The 21,157-nt window shown below is 43.1% G+C and overlaps 4 protein-coding genes across 4 annotated transcripts in view; 2 read left to right on the forward strand and 2 right to left on the reverse strand. All coding sequences in view use genetic code 11, as the record gives it.

Moving 5' to 3' along the window:
- Nucleotides 1-1,523, reverse strand: part of EGR_09669 (hypothetical protein) — a gene marked incomplete at both ends in the record, with an annotated part of 4,413 nt that extends 2,890 nt beyond the window's left edge. Inside the window, one exon of the mRNA XM_024498918.1 lies at nt 1,355-1,523. Within this exon, the coding sequence (XP_024346657.1) occupies nt 1,355-1,523 (169 nt within the window). The remainder of the gene's footprint in view (nt 1-1,354) is intronic.
- Nucleotides 1,524-3,206: 1,683 nt separating this feature from the next.
- EGR_09670 (Cyclin-A3-4) lies at nt 3,207-8,080 on the forward strand (the record flags this gene model as incomplete). Its single annotated transcript, XM_024498919.1, has 15 exons — nt 3,207-3,270; nt 3,386-3,442; nt 3,673-3,729; nt 4,024-4,053; nt 4,223-4,279; nt 4,443-4,499; nt 4,778-4,834; nt 4,969-5,022; nt 5,133-5,174; nt 6,334-6,443; nt 6,524-6,643; nt 6,726-6,944; nt 7,022-7,150; nt 7,226-7,567; nt 7,997-8,080. The coding sequence occupies 15 exons, from the start codon at nt 3,207-3,209 to the stop codon at nt 8,078-8,080; spliced, it is 1,479 nt and encodes a 492-aa protein (XP_024346658.1).
- Nucleotides 8,081-11,741: 3,661 nt separating this feature from the next.
- Nucleotides 11,742-13,323, forward strand: EGR_09671 (Cyclin-A3-4; the record flags this gene model as incomplete). Its single annotated transcript, XM_024498920.1, has 6 exons — nt 11,742-11,918; nt 11,962-12,081; nt 12,159-12,371; nt 12,638-12,766; nt 12,838-13,167; nt 13,219-13,323. The coding sequence occupies 6 exons, from the start codon at nt 11,742-11,744 to the stop codon at nt 13,321-13,323; spliced, it is 1,074 nt and encodes a 357-aa protein (XP_024346659.1).
- A 587-nt stretch (nt 13,324-13,910) lies between these two features.
- Nucleotides 13,911-20,958, reverse strand: EGR_09672 (Cell division cycle 5-related protein; the record flags this gene model as incomplete). The annotated part of the gene is made up of 10 exons (XM_024498921.1): nt 13,911-14,064; nt 14,139-14,323; nt 14,399-14,527; nt 14,648-14,961; nt 16,269-16,491; nt 17,240-17,587; nt 17,689-17,771; nt 17,960-18,218; nt 19,761-20,108; nt 20,188-20,958. 10 exons carry the CDS (start codon nt 20,956-20,958, stop codon nt 13,911-13,913), a joined length of 2,814 nt encoding a protein of 937 aa, XP_024346660.1.
- Between the last annotated feature and the right edge of the window lie 199 nt (nt 20,959-21,157).

The following is a 21,157-nucleotide window of genomic DNA, read 5'->3' on the forward strand; positions in this document are numbered from 1 at the left end:
CTTTTACTTGACGTTGCAAAGTGTGACAGATACACACGAAATAATGTGGAAGAAATTAATCCGAAGTAGAGTGTAGCCAAATCTTGCAAAAAGTGTGCTTGCTGTAACAGCTGTGGTGATGCGACTGAAGGTGGAATGGAAGCACATTTTATGGAAAGTGAGAGCGTGGACACAAGAGTTTTAAGAAGTGGAAGAGGGTGTGTGGACGGAAGAGAGAGTAGCACCGATCGCAGTCGTTCACTAAATCACCTCAAATTCAACTGGAAGATTAGAATTTGGTGGTCTAATTTAGCCGCTGTGAAGAAATGCCTGCCTTGAGACCTCTTTGTCTCTGTCCCTCCAGTTGTTCACATTTACAACTTGATTCAGTGCGCTGATTATGTCATATTCGTTGGACAAGTGATTCGTGGATTGGTACTGTATTTCTTCCTAATATCGGAAGTTACGAATCTATCGGTGGAGTTGTATGTAAATGTATGGCAATATGGACTGAGTGAGCATCAATAAGATGGTGGCATTACCTCCTATTATTAAATTGTTTGAAATATGGCAAAGGTAGGAGAAGCAATGTAGAAAATAGCGCCTTGAATCCAAATACGAACGTATTCAGCTAAAAGTATGGCTGTAGTGAGGTAGAGGTAGATTCCAAGAGAAGGGGTAAGATAATCACAAGACGTTGGTGAAGGAGAAAAAGGCACACTGTTTGTGAGAGAGGGAAAGGAAGGGGGAGGGTAGATAAAGGAGTGCTGATCACACTCAATTGTGTTAATAGCATTTCAAGGTGTCAATACATCACTGCTTCCATTAAAGTGGACCCATCTTGGGACCACCGCAAATGAAGAGTTAGGAGCTCACTTGAGAAGAGGTGCTTTGGGAGGAGGCTTGTTTTCTTACCCATTTTTATCGATGGACTGCATCGAAGTCTTTTCACAAGTTGTGTGTGTGGCAGAAGCACGACAGATTCGTGTAAACTACTCTACACACCAGCGATGCCTTTTTACGGCACCGTGGCAACATGACAGCAGTGTATACAATCTTTCGAAGGGACTAATCCGTGTCCATCCCCATTTTCTCCACATACTACACATCCAGAGTTCATTTACGTGGAAAGGGTAGAGAGAGATAAAACTTACGGACTTTTGTTGGATAACACTGGCTATATTATATGACCAGGGCTAGGAAATTTACATCAGAGAGGCAATTTGTTGACCAGTTGCGGGATGCTGCGCTTGTAAGTGACCGACCCTGGCTTGGCTGACAGATTTCCAGCCATATATGCGGTTGGAATTTTAACACAGAAGTAGACGTTTGCATCTACCCACCGACTCCCATTAACTCAAATATGCAAGCAAACTTTTGGGTGATGGAGATAATAAAAGGGTTGAGGCCTTCGCCAAATACCTGTATTTTCGAGAAACACATAGACGCTGACTTCCATCACAGCATTGAAAATGGAGAATGAATTCAACTGGCATCAAAACACGGTTAACTACTCTATAGAAGATCGACTTTATTTGTGGCATACATTGACGCAAATCCAGATTTCAGTACAAAGAAGTGAAACAGCGAATTCATGTGCGTGGAAGGAAGCCAGGCTGCGAGTTCTTGTGGACAAGGATAGCTTGGTAGTAAAAGAGGCTTACTGCTGGCCAAAGTGCGATATCTGGGTGCAAGTTATGTAGTAAGCTGAAGGAAGAGACCTAATTGTTCTTCGTCAATAGGATAGAATATACGAACCAGTGCAATTGACCCTAGTGAAAAAGAAAATCGCTTCGACGTTAGGAGGAAGAAGATATTCACAATGCTTTGGTTATTTGTCTAGCTCTCTGTTTCAATTTTGCAGGGATTTAGGTCTTCTCCTCTGTACTTCAGCTGGGCTGCATGGCCTCCAGGCCACACCAGTAGTCGTCCTCATCCAGCCCTACTGTACATCTGCAATACATATTCTCTCTACTTACCCCTTCATGGAAGTGCCTGGGCGCCGCACTGATGGTAGGAGAAAGAGGACCTGATCTTAATTCACATTTATCCTGGTTTCTTCCTCTGAGCGTTAAACCTATACGTTACGGAAGTTGGCTTATGCTGCGGATGAGAGAATCTATGGGAGAAGGATTGAAAATGGCGTCTACCATTGGCAACGACCCCAGTCCCTTTTTCTGAAGGCATGTTAATAAAAATTGCAGCGACTGTGCAAAAGTTTTGTTGATGACCTGCCTCCTGTACCTGAATGAAGATGCGAATGAAGTGAACACGCAATATCTTTACTACTTCCATGCTATGTGGGTGTTGACCACAGAGACATAACTAGGCACTACTAAAATAAAAACAAAGTAGCACGAAAAGCAGGCGCGAAACTTCATCCCTATAAAACTATTTAAAACCCCGTCCCTAAGTAAGTGACGCCATTGTTACTCCAGATTTGGAGAACATGTCAAAGGAGATCGGTGACGTTACAATCAAACATCCCTTCAGTCGCGAGTAAATAGGATGACTGGTGCAGTTGTTTTGTGGGTGCTTTTCAAAGAGCACCAACTGCATTGTAGTTACCAACTCATGAGATAGACTAAGAGGAGGGCCTGAATTAAAGCTAAAAAGAGAAAGGGGTTTATGCGATGCTTTGATTGGTTGCTTAACTCTTCGTTTTGATTTAGCGGGTACTCACATGTCAGCATTTTTACTTTCATTAGGCAGAACGACCTCCGGATCATGCCAGTAGCCACTCTGTCTGTCTTCACTTTGAAAATATATGTATTATGAAATCTTTTGCCTTCAAAAAAGCCCCGGGGCTCCACATTCCCCCATTATCAGCTCTGATAATCGCTGAACAGACTAAAACCATATTCAAATGCGGATATGAAGGTGTCCTAGGTGTTGGAATAATTACTGCTATGAGAAGATGGAAGAATCACATCTTGGAACCCTAGAAGGGTTAAATTTTTGCAGTCGTAGCTCAAATATTCCGCTTTCTTTCCTTTTAATTCAATTCTTGATTGGATATTCAAATCTTAAACGTCCTCCGCTTCATTTAAAAACTGAGGAAAGGTGGTAATTGACAATTTATCGATTAATCGATAAATTTTTAATTACCACATATAATTTGGTTTGCATTTACCTAATTAACAGTTGAGGCAGCTTCCGTCTGAGAGGAGCTGCAGCTCTCTAAAACCGTTGGAGTTTGATTATAAAGGTCAACTGTCAAAAGGAAGATGAGTAACGACGGCAAGAGATGTGGAACGGACTCCTCGGCGTGCAATCCACAAGCAAGTAGAAGTAGGTTCTCTCCGCTCAAGGTTAAGTAAATGATGTTGGTTATATTCTGCACTTATAGCTTGCATGTTAGGCCTTGCCATACCAGATGATTGTTGCATGGCTTTTCTATCTCTAGATGATGAATGCAGTCCACGTGGTGGCAGATGTAACCAAGGGGCAAGTCCAAGTAGAGGTAAAATTGTACGAGCTTTTTAAGCCTTGCTTTTTTAAATTAAAAGTAATTTTAAAAACTAAATCTCGATTGCTTTACACATGAAGATTCGGTTACTGTGTTTCAATTTGTTAGGTCATTCAATAACAAGACGACCGCGGCCAATTAATGGCAAGACTGTTTAAATATTATTTTTAAACTCAAGACCTGTACATTTAATCATCAACTATTTGATGACTATTCAATTTCAGGCGAACAAAGACGTTCAAATCCTGACACGTGTCATCAGGAAAGAGCTTTAGGCGGAGGTTAATTATGCTTTTCTACGTAAACATTTGCTCTCTTTTATTCCCTTACAAGTATAGGCAGTAGTATGTAAGCTTATATATTAAAAATCTGCATCTGGTTAGAGTTTTCTCGACCCCAATTTCTACTTAATTTTATAGTGCTACTAAGAGATTGGCATCCCTTACAAAGCAGCCTGAAATTGTATGCATTTTTAAAACCTACAATCATAGCTGTAAAATTAGTAAGAATGAAAAACAGAGCGTCTATTATAAGTAGTCTTGACAGGCCCACAACACTTTTCAACTGTATTTCAGGACAGGAATCAGTGCCAGCTCCCAAAGGAGGTGATTATTCCTTCCGCATTGTTGTGCATTGCCATCTAAAGTACAAATGGTTGATGTACATTAAGTAACACTGTTTATGTGGAAATTTTACACGCATTTTACACGGTCATATAACCCCTTAAAACTGTATAACAATACCTAGCGATCCCAACCCATGCCTCTATTTTAGGAAGGAAATCGGACCCAAAGCCAGCCAACTTTATTACTTCTCCTAATCCAGGAATAGGTAATGCTGACCCTCATAGTTGGATATCATCATTCAAGGCATACTTATTTGCAATTAGCAAACTCGTAGGGGAAGGACAAGACAATTTGCTCCTTTTTAGATAGTTTTACGAACCTGCGAAACAATGTGACCCCATTGAGCCCCTTCTTTGTCTCTCTTTTAGGGGAAGTGTGGAAAGCAGGGACATGCGACGATGTTCATGGATTCAATCTAGCACGAGGTAATTTCAGCACCTCTTATACATTAACAAATACTTCACACATTCTTATCCAAAATAGCCTTGCATATAAATGCAAGCTGCAAGATGCAAGTTTGCTAGTCATCAAGCCTGCGAAATCTCTTTAAGTGTTTCATCTCTTCTATTGGTGGGTTGCAATGTTTGAGGGAGAACTAGTAACCCCTCCTGCCATAGATATTAGAAATCTAATGGCTCCTTACAAAAGCACGGTTAATTGTATGTTCATCTTAAATGATCGTGAGCTGTGGCTATATTTTTAGGAAGGAAATCGGATCCAGCACCTGCAAAATACATTATTTCCCCTAATCCAGGAATAGGTAATGTTATTCCGCACATTTGGGTATCATCAAGCAAGGTATCTGTCAAAGCTACCCAAAAGACAAGTCCATTTCATCATTAAAATAGTCCTACAGGGTTGTAGAGGTACTGATCTGCCGTCTTTTGTCCTTAGGGGAAGCGTGGAAGGCTGGTACTGCCAAAAACACAAGTGGATTTTGTAAAACAGGTAATTTTGTTTCTTATTGGCACATTAAAAATTGCAGTTCACATTCTTCTAAAAATTGCTAATTAACAATTAACAAAGTTTTTGAAATTTTGCTATAATTTTATCTTTAGAATCAAGTTTGCCTCGGTTTCGTGATTCATCTGATCCAGAAGGTAGGTTGCATTGCTTGTAGTTGTAAGTGGGCAACTAATGCCCTTTGTTGTTACATCAGTTGCCGTGAATTGGAATGAAAAAGCGTTTCAGTTTTTAATCTGCTGGCTAAAATTCTCCCATATTATAGGTATTTTAGTCTATGGTAAAATTTGAGTTCAGTGCCTTTGTCACTTTTTTTTAGATGATAATACATCTATTAGTAGCTAGGTAAAAGAAATGCGTACTCTCCAATTTCAGGAGGAAGTGGTCGAAACTCCAATTATTTAGGATTAGTTGAAATGAATCCACCCGCATGTAAGTTTGTATTTTACATATTCCACAATTAAGCTTAATAAGCTTCAGGGATTTCGATAACATTTTTTGTGGTGACATGCTACTCAATTCCTTTTGAGCAAACATGCTCATCAGGTTTGCTCTTCATCATCCTTTTCACGATGTTGATTCGCATTCGTCCAGGCTTCACATCTTGTCCTTTTGATGTCTTTTAATTATGGTCGCATATTCTGTGCCACTTAATACTCATGGACATCATATATATCAAACGAATGCACTTAGAGCCGAATTTGAAGGGTTGTGTGAGTTTATATTATTTCCACGGTTTTGGCATTATTAAGCGATTTTATTTCGGTAACGGTGCGATTTCTTATAGATGTGACATCTAAGTAAAGTGACTTGATTGAAAAACTTCATTTAAAGTGGTTATTATCCAGTTTGGACAACGACTCACTTAGCCACTCCCAGCAGGCAGTAATGCTCAAAATTTTGCTAGTCTTTGTTGAGTGTCTAAAAAAGTTACAGCAGTAATTCTTATGCCCAGACCCTTTCAAATGGTGCACCTATGGTCCCAAGTGCCTTGTTAGTAGAAAAGAACATTAAAGGTGAATCAATGCATGAGTGAATGATGATACTAAAAACCCCACATTTACCGTTTCTCTAAATCTGAGGTGCTTTGACTCCTAACCTTAGCGCATAATACATGGAGTTTATGTTGGTGTTAGCATCCTCCAGACTTCTTCCTTGTGGCTTATCAGTAAGATGACGAAACAGTACTACTTAAAAATTGAGATGCATTTTACCAGTAATATCTAACAAAGTGCTACAACTTCCAAATTCCCGAAGTGTACAGTGACTGATCCCATTGCTTCCTTTCTATTTTAGGTACAGGAGAGCAGCAGCTGAATGACTTCCCTTTATACACTGAAGGACCTGCTCCCGAAACCCAAGACCTGATTTCGCCTTACCTACTTACGGAGGATAAAGTGGTTCCGGTACTTTTACCCGCCTAATTTTTGCTGTGTAAAACAAATGAATTGCAAATTTCTTTATGTATCGTGAATGACATTTGTAGCTTGAACGGAGCGATATAGAGGAGGATTATGATTTAACAAAAAATTACAAGAACGATTTCCTCCTGAGAAGTAAACTTACTCCTGCACTGCGTGCGGCACTATTTGACTGGCTAACAACGGTAGGATTAGGGAAATACTCTGTACTTCCAACTTGACAATCAAGGTCTGAGAGTTTTGACCTTTTTCGTTTTCCTTTACTAGATACAAGTGTATATGGCTTTCGATACAACCACCTTACACATCGCCGCCTTGCTTGTAGACCGCTACACCTGGACTCACATCGTAATTGGGAGACAGTACCTCCTGGTTACACTAGCAGCTTTCCTAGTGGCAGCCAATTTAACCTCCCAAACATTTAACGAGGCGGATCTAATTGATTTGCTACTTAAATTATCTAATAACACGTTTAAAAAGCTGGAAGTTCGTTTGTGCTTTCTAATTGTAGCATTACCGATTGATCTGCAACTCCATTTTTACATATTGCGATTACATTTTAGCTCTGTAATATGAATTTAGAATTGCGGCAGGACCTCGTTTCTGCCCTATTGCAAGCCACACCACACCATTTCCTTAAAAACTGCATGCTGGCAATGGATGACGTATTTACAGATGACGACAGGAGACGGGTAACTACTCTTGGCCTAGGTTCACTTTTCGTATCATCATCGCCATCATCGTTATCTTTCTCCTTCACATTTCAGTTCGTAGCCCTGTGTCTCTATTGCTTCGATCTAGGGCTACTTGACTGGGAACTTGCCAAATATCCCGCCAGCATGAAATGCGCCGCAGTAGTATACCTTGTCAGGAAGATTTTGCGGAATTATTGCACCTGCTTACATGGCGGCCTCCATGACACCAATAGTGGATGTGCGTACCACCGAATAACGCCATGGTCACCAGAACTGCTAAAAGCTATTCATCACGAAGACACGCCTGAATTACATGAAGTTGCTAACATCTACCTGGAGAAGTTGAATGAGGCCCAATTTCTAATCAATCTTGACACTCCCGAGTTTGTGCCAGATTGTGCTTCACCATTTGAGGTAATGCTTAAGAAAAAAACTTTTCCAGCACTAAGTAGAAATAAATCATGAAGTGCTTGTAATAGGTAATCGAATCATGAAGCGGCTAATTTTAAGTAAGTGCTGATGATGCTAACCTTGGCTAGGGCCGAGCTCCCTCATTTAGCGGGTAGTTCAATTCCAGCATTGGAGTTACATTCCAGGCAGAAAAAAAAGCTCCTTTTGCATATCTCGCCTCCTATAACACATGAAATAGGACCGCCTTTCTGAAAAAGGAGATGCGTCGGTCTAGAATGGGAGTTTTAGACTGATGGTGCAAGGGCAAATCCATCAGAACAAATAACTTGCTGGCAACAAGTCCTGAATTAGTAAAATAATTGGGGTGGAGAATGGATACAAAACGATTTACTATCTTTTTCGTCACTTTTTTTTCTCGTTTTAATCCCACAGGCTGCATTCCGTAAACACAGCGATCCGGCCTACTTGAGAATATCAGTAGAAAGAATTCGAACGATGCCTTTTATGAAAACTTAAATTTCTCATTAACGGCAGCAACAATAGAACTTGATGGGCGCAAAGAAATATGTTCATATGAAGAAAACTGTGAATTTACAATTTTACGTTCACATATTGTGAATACAACTCCCCAAGGGGGAGAGACATCTTCATTTATTAAAAAACGTTATTTAATATGCATTCTTTTGACCAAAGTTAAGCATTGAGGAGGTCAAAATCTTCACAAGCCAGATCAGGCATATAGTCTGGGCTCGCCTTCTTTGGATTTTACCCGGAAAACCAAGCGTTACTTGTGGGTTAGCCAGTCTGTTTCTAGGAGGGTAAGCGCAGTCACCAATGCTACTTTTGGCAAATGAGTAGTTTGTGGGCAAATAAAATTCGATTTAAGAGTGGATTGGTGAAGAACACAAGTCGTATAACAACTTACTTCAAAACTTTTCCTCCATTTACCGCAGAGCTGTAAACAAGCAACTCATTCTAATGAGTCGTAAAAGCAAGTTAAGAAGAGTTTACTTTAATCCATTTAAGATCTTTGGAATTCATAATTTATCCATTCTTCCTAGATTAGTAACTGCAACTGACCTCCTAATCGGTAATTGGTTAGAAGTAGAATTTAAGGGGTTATGCTCGTTGAAAATGGCATTTCCATTAGCAGTGTGCAGGAGGACTAAATGGCTATGGCCATGACATGGGGACCGCACCCTCGATACAGAGGCCGAAGTGTCGGCCTTTCCAGCGGTCACTCTTCTGCCTTCTTCGAAAATCACAGTCACCTATTATAACAAAATCATAGACTATGTGGCATCTTTTAACAGGCGAAGAATGCTACTTGTTTTTCATTTGTAAACTATGCTGGAAATCGGGTTGAGAGTCGTAGCTAGACAAACCTACGAAAGGCAATTACTGCACACTAATCACTTCTTATCATAACCTTTACCCGCAAGCGAAGTGAGGAAATGCAAGTTAGCATACCCTGAACGCGATGCGAATGGCTGAGCTTAGGCATACAATTACAGCCCTTGTTAAAGCTCCACTTCGATTCATTCTTTTCTGATCTCACTCTACTAGCAGTCACTGTGTAGAAATCGGCATTGAGAAGTTCATCCCGTGAATCGTGATCTCCCTCGGAATGAGAGATCTGACATGATGCGGGGGAATCGTCACGCAGGAGGAATGCTACTTATTTCCTCATTAGTAGACTGTGATGTCGGTAGGGTTGGGAGACTTGACCACCAAGTTCTCTGCTTGGAGAACCTTATCGCGAAGAGAAGCTGGGGGGTGTTCAGCACCAAGAATGTTATATGCCCTAATCTATCTTTTTTATAAGGTTTTCCTGCAAACCAAGCCGGAAGCCTGAGAAGTCGTATTCCCTGAATGCAATACAAGTATTTGAACTGAGTGCTAGAATTTAAACTTTTCTTTAAGGTTTACCTCATTTCATTAGTTTTTACTCCCGCCTTGCTAGCCATAATTGTGTAGAAATCAACATTGAGAGGTTCTTTTTGTGAATTGCAGTCGTTTGCAAAACGAGATCCCAAACAGTGTGATGGATTTATGAACACTCAAGGGACTCTACCTATTTATTTATCAGTAGACTGTGCGGCAGATCAAGCTCGGAGTGTTGACTATCAAATCATCTCTACAATAGACTTTATCGGGGATTATTCATTTGAGAATGAGTGAATATTCACAGATCTACTGACCTTCAGCAGATACCTTACCTCTGCCTGAATTTGGGACGATTCCTACTACCATCAATGCGGTACCTTGATACATCTCCAGTTTCGTGATATGCCAGTGTGGAAGCTTCCAAACGCTACCATTGGAAGGTTTCACAACCTCAGTGATGACTCTAGGCGCCGCAACTTTACCTGCGCGGGGAAACACTTGACCTGGACTGTTAATATTTACTGCATGCATTACCGGCCACTTGGAAACACGAAAGTCGTGTTGCCTAGGCCATGGTAATGACCTCAAACCGGATCAAGTGAACCGTGCTCCAAAAATCTGACCACTCACCTTTGGCGACCTTCGCGAACTCAATTCACACCCGGTCATGTGGATTGGGCGAAAGGAATTTGCTAACATTCCCTTTCCAAGTACGGATAAGGTGGCAGATTCACATCGACCTGTAGTCGTCAAAATGAATCAAAACTGTCAAATGGAAAGGTAAGTAAAGTTGAATAAGACAATACCGTTGAGCCCTTGTAGTCCAGCTTACCAGCAACGCGTCGGAGATGTTGAATCCTCTGAACGGGTGGCTCAAAGTTCGTATTACGACTTGCCTTATCAACAGTACTCCAATGGATTGAATTTGCTTTCATTATTCCTGTATTTTTTGTTTTTCAAGAGAACTATTGCGGTCTGTGCGTAAGACAATTGCAACCCAAACAGCCACAAGTGGAAGCAGGTATGTAATCCTGCCTCCTATTCTGGGAGTGCTTACTCAGCACGTCAACGTGATGGCTAGATTTCATTCTACCTTTTCAGAGCGAAAATACCCGCAAGATCCAGGAGCACGTGAGGCAAAACAATTGCCACCAAATCCATACATAGGTAGGGTTTGCTCAATGTTTTTACTGACGGGTATCCTTCACTTCGTGGCTTTGTTTGTGACTCGTTTTTTGTGCTATTTGAGTGAGCTAGAGGTAAATTGAAAGCCACCATTTGATGCTTCTGTTCCTCCTCCCCTTGCTTGAATGTTGGGGGGATATTAGCAAACTTCAGGCCGAAGGAACGCTGTGTTCAGTTTCCAACTGCCCACTTCTTTGCCTGCAATTGGGGCGCTTCTTCCACATAATGGGTAGGTCACCTTCAAGATTGGAACCGCCTGACGAAAGGTACTCTACACTGAAACTGCTGATCAATCATTTCTCCCATCACAAAGACTTAAGATCTTCTAGGATGGAAAAAAACATTTTTGGGGGACAGAAGTGTTGCGAAGCTAATGAATATGGATGGAATCTGCATGACATCACAATGGTGGCCAAAATCGCAAAGACTAACGAGACCACGCAATTAAGTAAACACCTTTCCATACCTGGCTTCCTTCATCCTGGGAGTGTCGCCTCTAGCACTTTTTTTTTGGTCAGAGTTCCACCTCGACCACTAAGATTGGTCACGAACCAGGAAGAGGTATTTGATCCTAGTATTTGTAAAGTATTCGGAATTCCTTCCACATTTTAAACCGCACTACGGAGGCTAACTAGCTTTGCGCTGTCCAGGACTGGACGACGCCTCTGCAAGTGCTTCCTCGATGTGGAAATCTTTGCCTGGAAGTCATTATTCATATAGCCAGTATGCTGTACGCATTCATACCGCTGTGTTTTCGTTCCAAGTTCCATTTGGCTACCAGGGCTGCGGAAGAGGTGGCAGTTCTCCATGGACTCCGGGCATTCCAGATTGTTGAATCTCATAAAATTGGCTTCATGTTGGTTCTAAAGTAGCCTTTTGCAGAGTACGGAAGTAAAGCATTTGTCAGATTTGGATGTGGCTACAATTACCTGTCTTTTGCGAGTCTCTGTAGATTCTGCCATCTACAACATTCAAGCTAGACGTCTAGTCTTCGAAGCCAAGATTTATCCTCGAGAATAAAAGCAGAACTAGGGGGACACTCTTCTCCACTTTAGCAATGGCGAATGCGCAATTACTAGCACGAGCAAAGCGGGGTATCCTAACAATGAAGGGGGTTGCAAGAAAGGACCTCCGAATTCTTCCCTCCACCTACGAGCTCATGCGTACCTTCAGAGGCCGGTGGAGAAGAAAGAGTCGTGATGCAGTTAATGACATTCAGATGCATCCCCTTGACGAATACGCCGAAATCGAATCAACCATGGAGATGCTTTTTTTCAGACGGGTAGGCCGGGCTTCGTTGACAAGTTGTCGTGTTACTCCCCCAGATTTTGCACTACGAGTTGATGCGAGATGACAGTCTTATCCTGGAGTACAATTCCAATTGTCTGAGCATGAGTGAACTCACTCCATCCATGCGAGCCACGCTCTTCAATTGGCTGATAAGAGTAAGGCAAGGAAAAGTGAGTCTAGCACAGCACCAATGCCTGATTCACGGACCGCTCTCTCATTTTCTTCCGACCAGGTACAGGAGTACTATAAATTTCCCTCAGAGGCCTTGCACGTCGCCACAACTCTGGTGGATCGTTTTACCTGGCGCAGAATGACACGTCCGGAAAAATACCAGTTGGTGGGCGTTGCAGCTGTTGTCTTGGGGGTGAAACTTACGACTCGTAAACCGAGTCCATCTCTCGAGGATTTGTGCTATCTCACCGAGAATACGTATTCCACGGAAGAGGTTTGTCTGCCTGGTCTTCACACCTCCATAGCCTCAGGGTAACTTCTTGATTACCAGCGTAAGAGTTAGTGTCAACATACAGAAGGAGCTAAGGGATGTAGAGCCATGCCGCCCAGTCGAGGTACAACCTGTGGAGTTGGAAACTGAATTAAAGAACATATCAAATTAACACTTGGCCAGTGATGTCGAAGTTAGGAGCTGTAACTAGGAGGGGCATTAATCTTTTCATCCCTCTTTCCAAAGGGTATTCTTTTTCCCAACTTCAGGTGCAATACAAGGAGGAGAAAATGCTCAAGACCTTCGGTTACAACCTCATCTATCCCATTCCACACACCTTTATCGGATTCAGCTTGATTGGATTTGAGGACTTACCCGAAGACGTGGATGCGCGTGTGGTATGCCAGGCTCCTTCTCTTCTTTTCCCAGGGTTGAAGTAACACTTCGAGTGGTACCTTCCTGACCTTAGATTATCCTCCTGTGCCGCTACATATTTGATCAGGGACTGACGGAGTTGTCTCTGGCGCAGTACGCTGCCAGCTTGAAGTGCGCCGCGACTATGTACCTCATTCGCCACCTTCTTCGACTCATCTGCCAGTGTCCTCTCGGGGATCTTACCAACTGTCCATTTCACAGCATATCTCGGTGGACAGACAAAATGGCCGGTGTCACGGGTCACAGAGAGACAACAGCCTTAAAGAGGGTCGCCTTCACCTACGGCTTGATGCTTATTGAAGCCCAATTCTTCCTCAATGAGACGACACCGGGATTAATGACGGGATGTGGATCATCGCTCAGGGTAAGGGAAACTTCAAGACGTCTTGAATGACCTATTTCCTGTCTTGTTTAGGCCGCTTTCAAGAAGTACAGTAGGGACAACAGTCTGCGCATAGCGAGGCATCCACTCGTGAAAAATTTTACCATTGCTGATATCCTCCACCTGGACACGACTTGACACTTGCAACACCTTGAAACAGATCCTGTTTGTTTGTCACTTTAAGAAATAAAAATCTAATTATACTTGATCTGCTGTGCGACGCGATGGCAGAAAACACCCCAAGCGCCCATCAAAGAGCGGGCGTAGCTTATCACCATGGAACAAGAGGATAACGACTTTCTTTTGGGATGTGTAGGTGGGTAACAGAACTGGACCCTAGAACATGTTAAGTTCGGGAGTAGATGACAATGAATGTGCCTTGATCACCGCAGTAGATCGACTACATACCTCAAAAACGAGTTTATTTCATCGTAGAATCAACACAACACAGACTGGTAGATGGGAGAGAAATGCAAAATAAATAGATCGCGCCCTTCCGGCAGACGGCTTAAATTTAAGAAAATAGCCCGCGGCCTTGGAGACTTAAGATCGAAAGTAAGTCTGAACTAAGGGAAGCCGCAGAGAACGTGCATACATCCACTGACAGTTGGCAGAAAAAGAACGGAGGGAAAAAGCATACACGCGGGGTCTAGACGATATATTTTCTAGTTACAAATGGGCAAAAAATGACGAATAACATAATTACCGAAGAATGGAGGCTCCATCTAAGTTTCTTCATCCAAATCCACACTGAATCCACCTCCTCTAGCAACCTGTATGGCCTCTGGTAATGGCACAGGATCCGTCTGAGCGCCTGCGTTCTTCTCTTCCACCAACTCCTCGTCCGACTGCTGAATTGTTGTCCATCCACCAAGATCACTAAAAAACAGGCCCAAAAGGAAGTCACCGGTGCCTATACTATCGCAATAGAGAATGTGGTAGAGAAGTAGTACTTCTGCGCATCCTTTTCCGGCACCTCGGCGTCTGCGCGTGGTGATACCAGTGGTGGAGTGGGCGCATTTTCGTCGAATTTTTCCACCCCGGCCACCTGATCCTCCCTCAGACGCGCCATTTGGGCGTAGGTTTTTTGCAACTGTGTTTCACGGCTTCTCTGACGTTCAACGTCGACTTTGAGCATCTGGAATAAGCGGATGTGACATGGTTAAACAGAGGGAATATGGATCGTCTAGATGCGGAAAAGCAAGAGACACACCTCAGTGCGTCTCACAATGGCACCAATTTCTTGTTGACGCAGATGCTCCAAGGAGGTCAGCTCAATCTGACTTTGCTCGATCTGTTCCACAGACTCTTGAATGGCTTTGATGAGGGTTTGAGCACGTGACTGTGAAATCGCGGAAAGAGAAAATTAAAGTGGAAATGGGAGACAGACTGCCACCTGCTGCATAATAACTAGCCAGCCAGCTAAGTAGCGAAATGGGCAGAAAAAAAACAAACCACTTACTTGGTAGCCCCCGAGAAGAATAGACAATCTCTTCTCCTGCCTGGCAGCTTTTTTGGCTTCTTCAGCCATAAGACCGCGTAGCATCTCAAGGCGACGCTCAGCCGCACTAACGCGCTCCGCCTTGGGCACGAGATTGGCGCGAGTGAAACGGTGGTGTTGGGGAAGGTGAAGCACTTGAGCCAGACACTCCTCCCACACCCGCGCATACGCCTCACCCGACACCTCCCCATGGCCCATCGCACCGCGCACCACTGCCGTCTCCGCCTCAATTGCTGCCGCGGCCTGCGAGAAGGGAGTGAGTAGACACAAGGGCTCTACGGTGATTAAATACACCGCGTAATGCAATTCCAACCTGCAAATAGCTTCATTATCTACCCAGTCCATTACTACGCAATATTTTGCATCGACCAAACAGATTGAAAGGCGGTGGAATCACTTCCAAAAAGCCCAAAAGTTGGCTGGGCGTTCTTAGTTCTCAACGGATAATGTAGACTATTTGTAAACGATATGGATTTAAGAATTAGTTCTTATAGAAAAAAGAAGTAACAGGAATAAGGAAGTCAACAAGAACGTCCAGACGGCGGTCTTCCCCATTCGTCCCAAATTCTACTTTCTACACACTCATCAATTCAAGTGGGATCACCTCCTTCTAAATACATCACGACAAATATCCATTCAGAAATCATCTATTAACTTGAAACTCGCCTAGCGGTCCAGACATGTCAAATCCATCCTTCCAGGAATCCCCAATAAAGAACCGAATCGTCAGATAATCCGCAAAACCAATAATTCATCCACGCAACTTTGCTTTAAGACCGCTCTATGATAACCTGATCCGTCTAATCCATCAACCTACCCGCCCATTCGCAAATAATGCATCCAGCTACCACTCATTCATTTACTAATCCTCCACCAATTCAGACGTCCAACAGTTCTTAAAAGAATCCATCTATCAGAGAGAATAATGGAGAAGAGAAAGGCCTTATCTTCGCGTGGCTGTAGAATACAAAGCGGAATTGTTTCAAGACCACTCTATCATCAACTTCACCAACCACCCACCACAAATCCATCTATCCAGCTATGATTCACTCATCAGTACCAGATCGCCTCATTAATCCCTCTAATCAGGCAGCCACTTCATATCCACCTACCAATTTGGGTGTCTCTAAATCCATCTATTTGTAAATGCACTTTTCTATTAGACAATGTTTGTTTTGCTATTTATTCGTTAACAAAATCCCCAGCTAGTCTATCACCAAGGAAAAAATCTCCACAGCGGACGAAACCCAGGACCTCAAAGAGGGGGAGAATAGAAACACAAAATTCGTTCAACATCTATGACTGAACTGGGTTTATTGCTGGACGACGTCCACTTTCACATGCAAGCCTGTACACCGAAAACACTAATGCGATTCTCAACTTACGGTCTAGATTTAAAACCACCTTTTGGATCCTCTAGACTTTAAGGGAAGGAAAGCATCGGTGGAGAATCATGTGGAAGCATCAGTGTTTCAACGACTCCTACTTGTAAAACTGCGGACAAAAAGTGGACCTGCAGATTCTTCAACAATCAACAATTTGAGCCACGTCTTCCAGACTCATGAAATGGAAAAAAAGTGACTCGCCTGAGCTAGCGACTCGTCAGAGAATTCCTCGTACTCCGAGTCGCGGAGAAAGGCCTCGTGAGTAGTGTTGACCTGTTGCAAACGCTTTTTTTGTGCCACGGCGCTGAGCAACTTCCCGTCGGTGTTGCGAGAAAGGTCGGCGAGGAGGGTGAAGGGAGGATTGTGTAGACTATCATAGTGCAGCATCGTTAGCATCTCCTTTTTGATCAATTCCTCAGCCTAAGGATTTCATAAAATGGGTATTGAGAGTGTTGTTGCTACACATTTCACTGGTATTAACGCAGCCATAACATAATTATTTGGCCGTTTCCATTAGTTACGACTTGGTACAATTGAGAAAAGTGTATAAGCGCGCACCAAATTAAACATTTGTAAAATGAGTTCATTACTTATTTAAAACCACTTAGAAATGTAAGACATAATTTTAAACTACCCAATATCGTGACAATTCAGCTAGAAAAGTCACAAAAGCACAAACCATTCTTTCGATTCAAGTGCAGTAAAAACCATTTCTTGTAGAAACTAGCGGATTTATCGAAATCGAGAGCGATGACTAACGGTCATTGTATGTGTGGATTTTTGTTTCCGAAACTGGGTTTATCTGAGTTCCGACAAACAGGTAGAATTTATAATGCATTTACAAGAAAATCCCTACACTGATGTCCGCATTAAGCCAGATAGGATTACGATCGCATTTCGCAGCCTGAATTTTAAGAATAACAGAACACCAAAGGCGTGGAGATTATAGCACTTACTGATTCAAAGAAATCTTCAAAAATCCGAACGAATCGTCAGTTAAGGCAGCTTGGATTTCCGAAACCCACTTGTCGCTAACAAAGTAGGATTTTTCCAAAATCACAAACTCAAATTTCAAGATTAGCCAATCTCAAGAAACGGTAAATCAAGCACCAATGACAGGAGCTAGGCCTAAAGGTTGACAGTGGGAAAGATGAAGAGGTGAAATCACCTTCTGTTGGTCCGTGAGAGAAATCTCCTCCGCTGGTGTGGAAGGAGGTGGTCTGAGCACCGCATTATTGACAAATGTAGGGCGCGGGAGTCCACGTTGCAACGCCCGACTACGCTTCGCCCACGCGGCGTCAGCAGCCGCTTTGCGCGCCTCTGCCGCCTCTCGATCCACTTCCGCCTGATCCGCCACGTGGGCAGACGTACCCTCTGTAGCGGAATCGCTAGCCTCCGCTTGCTCTGCTGCGTCCAGCTCCGCCTCATCGGGCATGCTAATTTCGAAGTTGTTTTTCGGCTGAGGCAGGCGTGCAAGCTTCTTTTGCAGACTGGTAGTGGTCATAGTCTGTGGACCCTGAAAAACGTTTAGTTTTGCGAGCATAAAAGGGAACGCTAATGTGGCAGGAGCACACAAATGCCCTCGAAAGTTTAAGACAAATGCAATCACCAACGCACTTCCATGCCGCCCGCTTCATTGATGTTAAGATAGTCTCGGCGCGGCGTCTGATTCGTCACATCATTCGCCCCCCCTGGCGTCGCTAAAAAAATTAATAAACATTGGAAGTACCAGAAAAACGATATAGAATTAGAACCAAGAGAAAGAGGAACAAAATGGTCCTATAACCAATAGATTTCGTAAATAGCGAACACCTTAGGAGAAAACAGGTAATGATGCGAAGTGCGATATGCTAACAAAACCGAAAAGGGGAAGACACTCGAGAGGTACCGTGGGCCATGAGAGGAAAGCGATTATAAAGAGGGTGAGAAGGAGAGAAGGGAAGGACCGAGAACTGACCTCCAACTTGAGGTGTCCGAAATGGCGTATTAGCTGCAAGCTGGTTGGGCAACAGGATGTTCGGGGTAGGCAGATGGCGAGTTTGTGGCGTAGCCCCAACAATGTTTACCACGCCAGTGGAGAGTTCTGTATTGTCACCACCCTTTAGCGGTGTCTGCACTTGTTGCAGAGCCAAAATATTCTGCGCTTCCTGCGGAAGGAGAAAAAGGGACAGTGGTATTTCAGTGCGCTGCTCAAAAGTACTAGGTTCGCCCTTGAAGCGTAGGCTCTAATTGAGTTCATGCGAATGAAGGAAATCCCGATTCCCTGACCATGTGAACGTACACGGTAATTTACTCAATCTGGTTTTAAAAGTACGAGTAGGGTGGGTAATGTCATATTCCAACTGGAAGCGACCAAGTTGAAGAAGCCCCCAAAAAGTAGTTCAAAGGGTTTGAGATAGACTGTCCCGTTGCAACTCATGAGACGCAGTCGTTGGATTCAATTATTTTCCAGAAGTAACGGAAAATAGTTGTATGACTATTAATCCCACCTCGGGAAAGCACCATATTACGGCCAAAGCAGAACAACTAAAAACAAACCTCAAAAGGAGAGAGAATGGATGGCATGTATCCAAAATGATATCCCCCTCCATGTTGATAAATAATATACTTAAAGCTTGATATGACTCGGAGCTTCTTCAGTGACGACACTAAAGCCAAAAGTAACTTTTGGAGTCGTGATACTCTGATGACGATAAAAGTTAGCACGGCTCTTGGTGTAGCCCAATGAAAAGGACAAAAAAGATCGCACGACCTTACTTGGTAACCTTAAAGGTCTACGTTACTGAAAATGCCACGATAATCAGTTGCAATTGTATTTCAAGGCTTGAATTAGATGTATTTAGTGAAAAGGAGAAAAAATCGCCTTCCAGCTTGACACTAAAAGAATAAGTTAGATGAAAAATTTGAAAGGCACCTGGGCACCTGAATTATAACAGTGAGTAGTCAGCTAAACTCACCATTTCAAACAGAAACCATGACGAAATTTAAATGCACCTTCCAAAAACAAGCATAGAGATGCATCACTTATCCTTGACACGCAAGTTTTTCAAACGCTCTACCCAAAGGTTACATAAATAACAGAAAAGCATTTCAATTCCCGAGCGCGATCACTAAGAAAAACTGTGATCGTACCTATACACACTGTAAAAATCAAATTTGGTGGCACCCAAGCGATAATTGATGGCAGACAATGAGAGAATCTCCGGTAAGGATGGCAGTCGATTGAAATCTCTGCACCTTTAAAACCAAGTCCTTTCATCCAAAAGCCAAATCTTGTCCGATCACAAGCTCAAGCGCCTCCGCAAAGGTTTGTGATTCGTGGGGTCACATCAAAATGCTTCACTTCAGAAAAACAACCTGATTCAAACTGAATTAAGGCGTGTTACAATCAACACAAGGAAACCAAAAATAATAGCAATCGAATAATGACAGTGCGAGCTCAAACAGCGAACATTGCACCAACACAAAATACTCATCTTTCACAATCATTGTTAAATGACAGTTAAAATAGCAGATAAAGCAGGAATTTGTAGAAACCATATTTAATGAAAATGAGTGAAAGAACTCCTGCTCGACTAAACTGCAACCACGAAACTACATTCTAAGGAATGAATGTACAAGAAGCAACACAAATGGTAAATCCGAAACACAGTTTTGGTTCCCATGAAACAATGCAACTAGGCTCCCACCTGAATGATAGTGTCAGTCCCAATTTGAGGCGTCTTAGCCAGCAGATGAAGCGGTGTTGCAAAGGTTGAATCATTGCCACCGCCCTTGTGATACTCCGAGAGAAGCGTCTGTGTTGCCACTGCATCAGAACGCGAGTCCTCCAGGGCCATTCTCATCGCGTTCTCACCCGCCTGTCCTACCTTGACCAAGTTTTCCAACTCCAAGTCAGATATTTGTGGCGCGGGAAGCACCAATTTGGAGCGCTTAACTACAGGTTCACCATTATCCTTCTCACGGGCCAGCAGGGCACCAGGTAAATCCGACTCCAATCGCTTAGCTTGACGTTCAGCATCCTTCTTTCGCTCACGCTACGTTCATAAAATAAATCTCGTTTAGCAAAAAGTGTAAGTACCGCGAGCGGTGGAAAGAAGAAGTCTAAGCAATCACCTTTTCCCGTTCCATAAACGGCTCCTTTTCAATATCCCCCAGGCGTAGTCGATCAAAATTTATGGGCTTTGATTCAGGAAACTCACGACTCGTGTCATGGAAACCCTTGGGTGGTTGTTTTTCGAATGGAATTTCACGGTTATAGTCAATAAATACATTCTTATTAACCAGAGGTGCAATAGTAGAAGCCAAACCAGCAGCCCGCAGCTCCCTACGCTTTTGCATCATTGCCATACGACGAGCAATTTCGAGTTGCCGTTCACGAGCCTTCCTTTTAGCCTTTTTACCCTGTGTGTTGGCCAGACGAGCCCTAGCTTCCGAGAGCATTTCCAGCTCGTCTTCATCCATATCCACGGGATCCGGCCGTGCGGGCTTAGTCTCGGGGGTCGGATCGATTTCTCCCGGTCTTAAACGGCGTGGGTCATCACGAGAACTCATATCAATGTTCTGTGCTTTGTCAAGCAAATATTCGTAGCGCTCAAGACATTGGTTCGCTGTGCGACCAACGATGGGGGCGATTGTTCGCCACTGAGTGGGCATTAATTTGGCCAAGTGGAGAAGTTTCTCATCCTCTTCCCGGCTCCATTCTGTCTTTTTGACACTTGGATCGAGCCACTCATACCAGCGGGCCTTGCACTGTTTATCAGATTTTCTGTGAAGAAGGGAAGCAATACGGGCCCACTGGTTTTTACCGTATTTCATGACAGCAGCCTTAAGGATTTCATCCTCCGTATTTCTCCAAACACCGCCTTTTATATTAATCCTCGGCATTTTTAAATCTCAGGAAAGAACAGTATTAAACAAGAAAGGAGACCGAGAAAGTCCAGAACGGTCCACCGAAATTTGGAGGAACGCCACGGAGAACTGTACAACTTGACTCGTTGAAACACATTGATACATTTAAATATCTATAAAAACACAGTTTTTTGGATCATTTGATGTTGTGATATTTTACATTTAAAATTGTTGT

The sequence above is a fragment of the Echinococcus granulosus genome (genome assembly GCF_000524195.1).
Source record: "Echinococcus granulosus chromosome Unknown EG_S00160, whole genome shotgun sequence".
Taxonomy (NCBI): Eukaryota; Metazoa; Platyhelminthes; class Cestoda; order Cyclophyllidea; family Taeniidae; genus Echinococcus; species Echinococcus granulosus.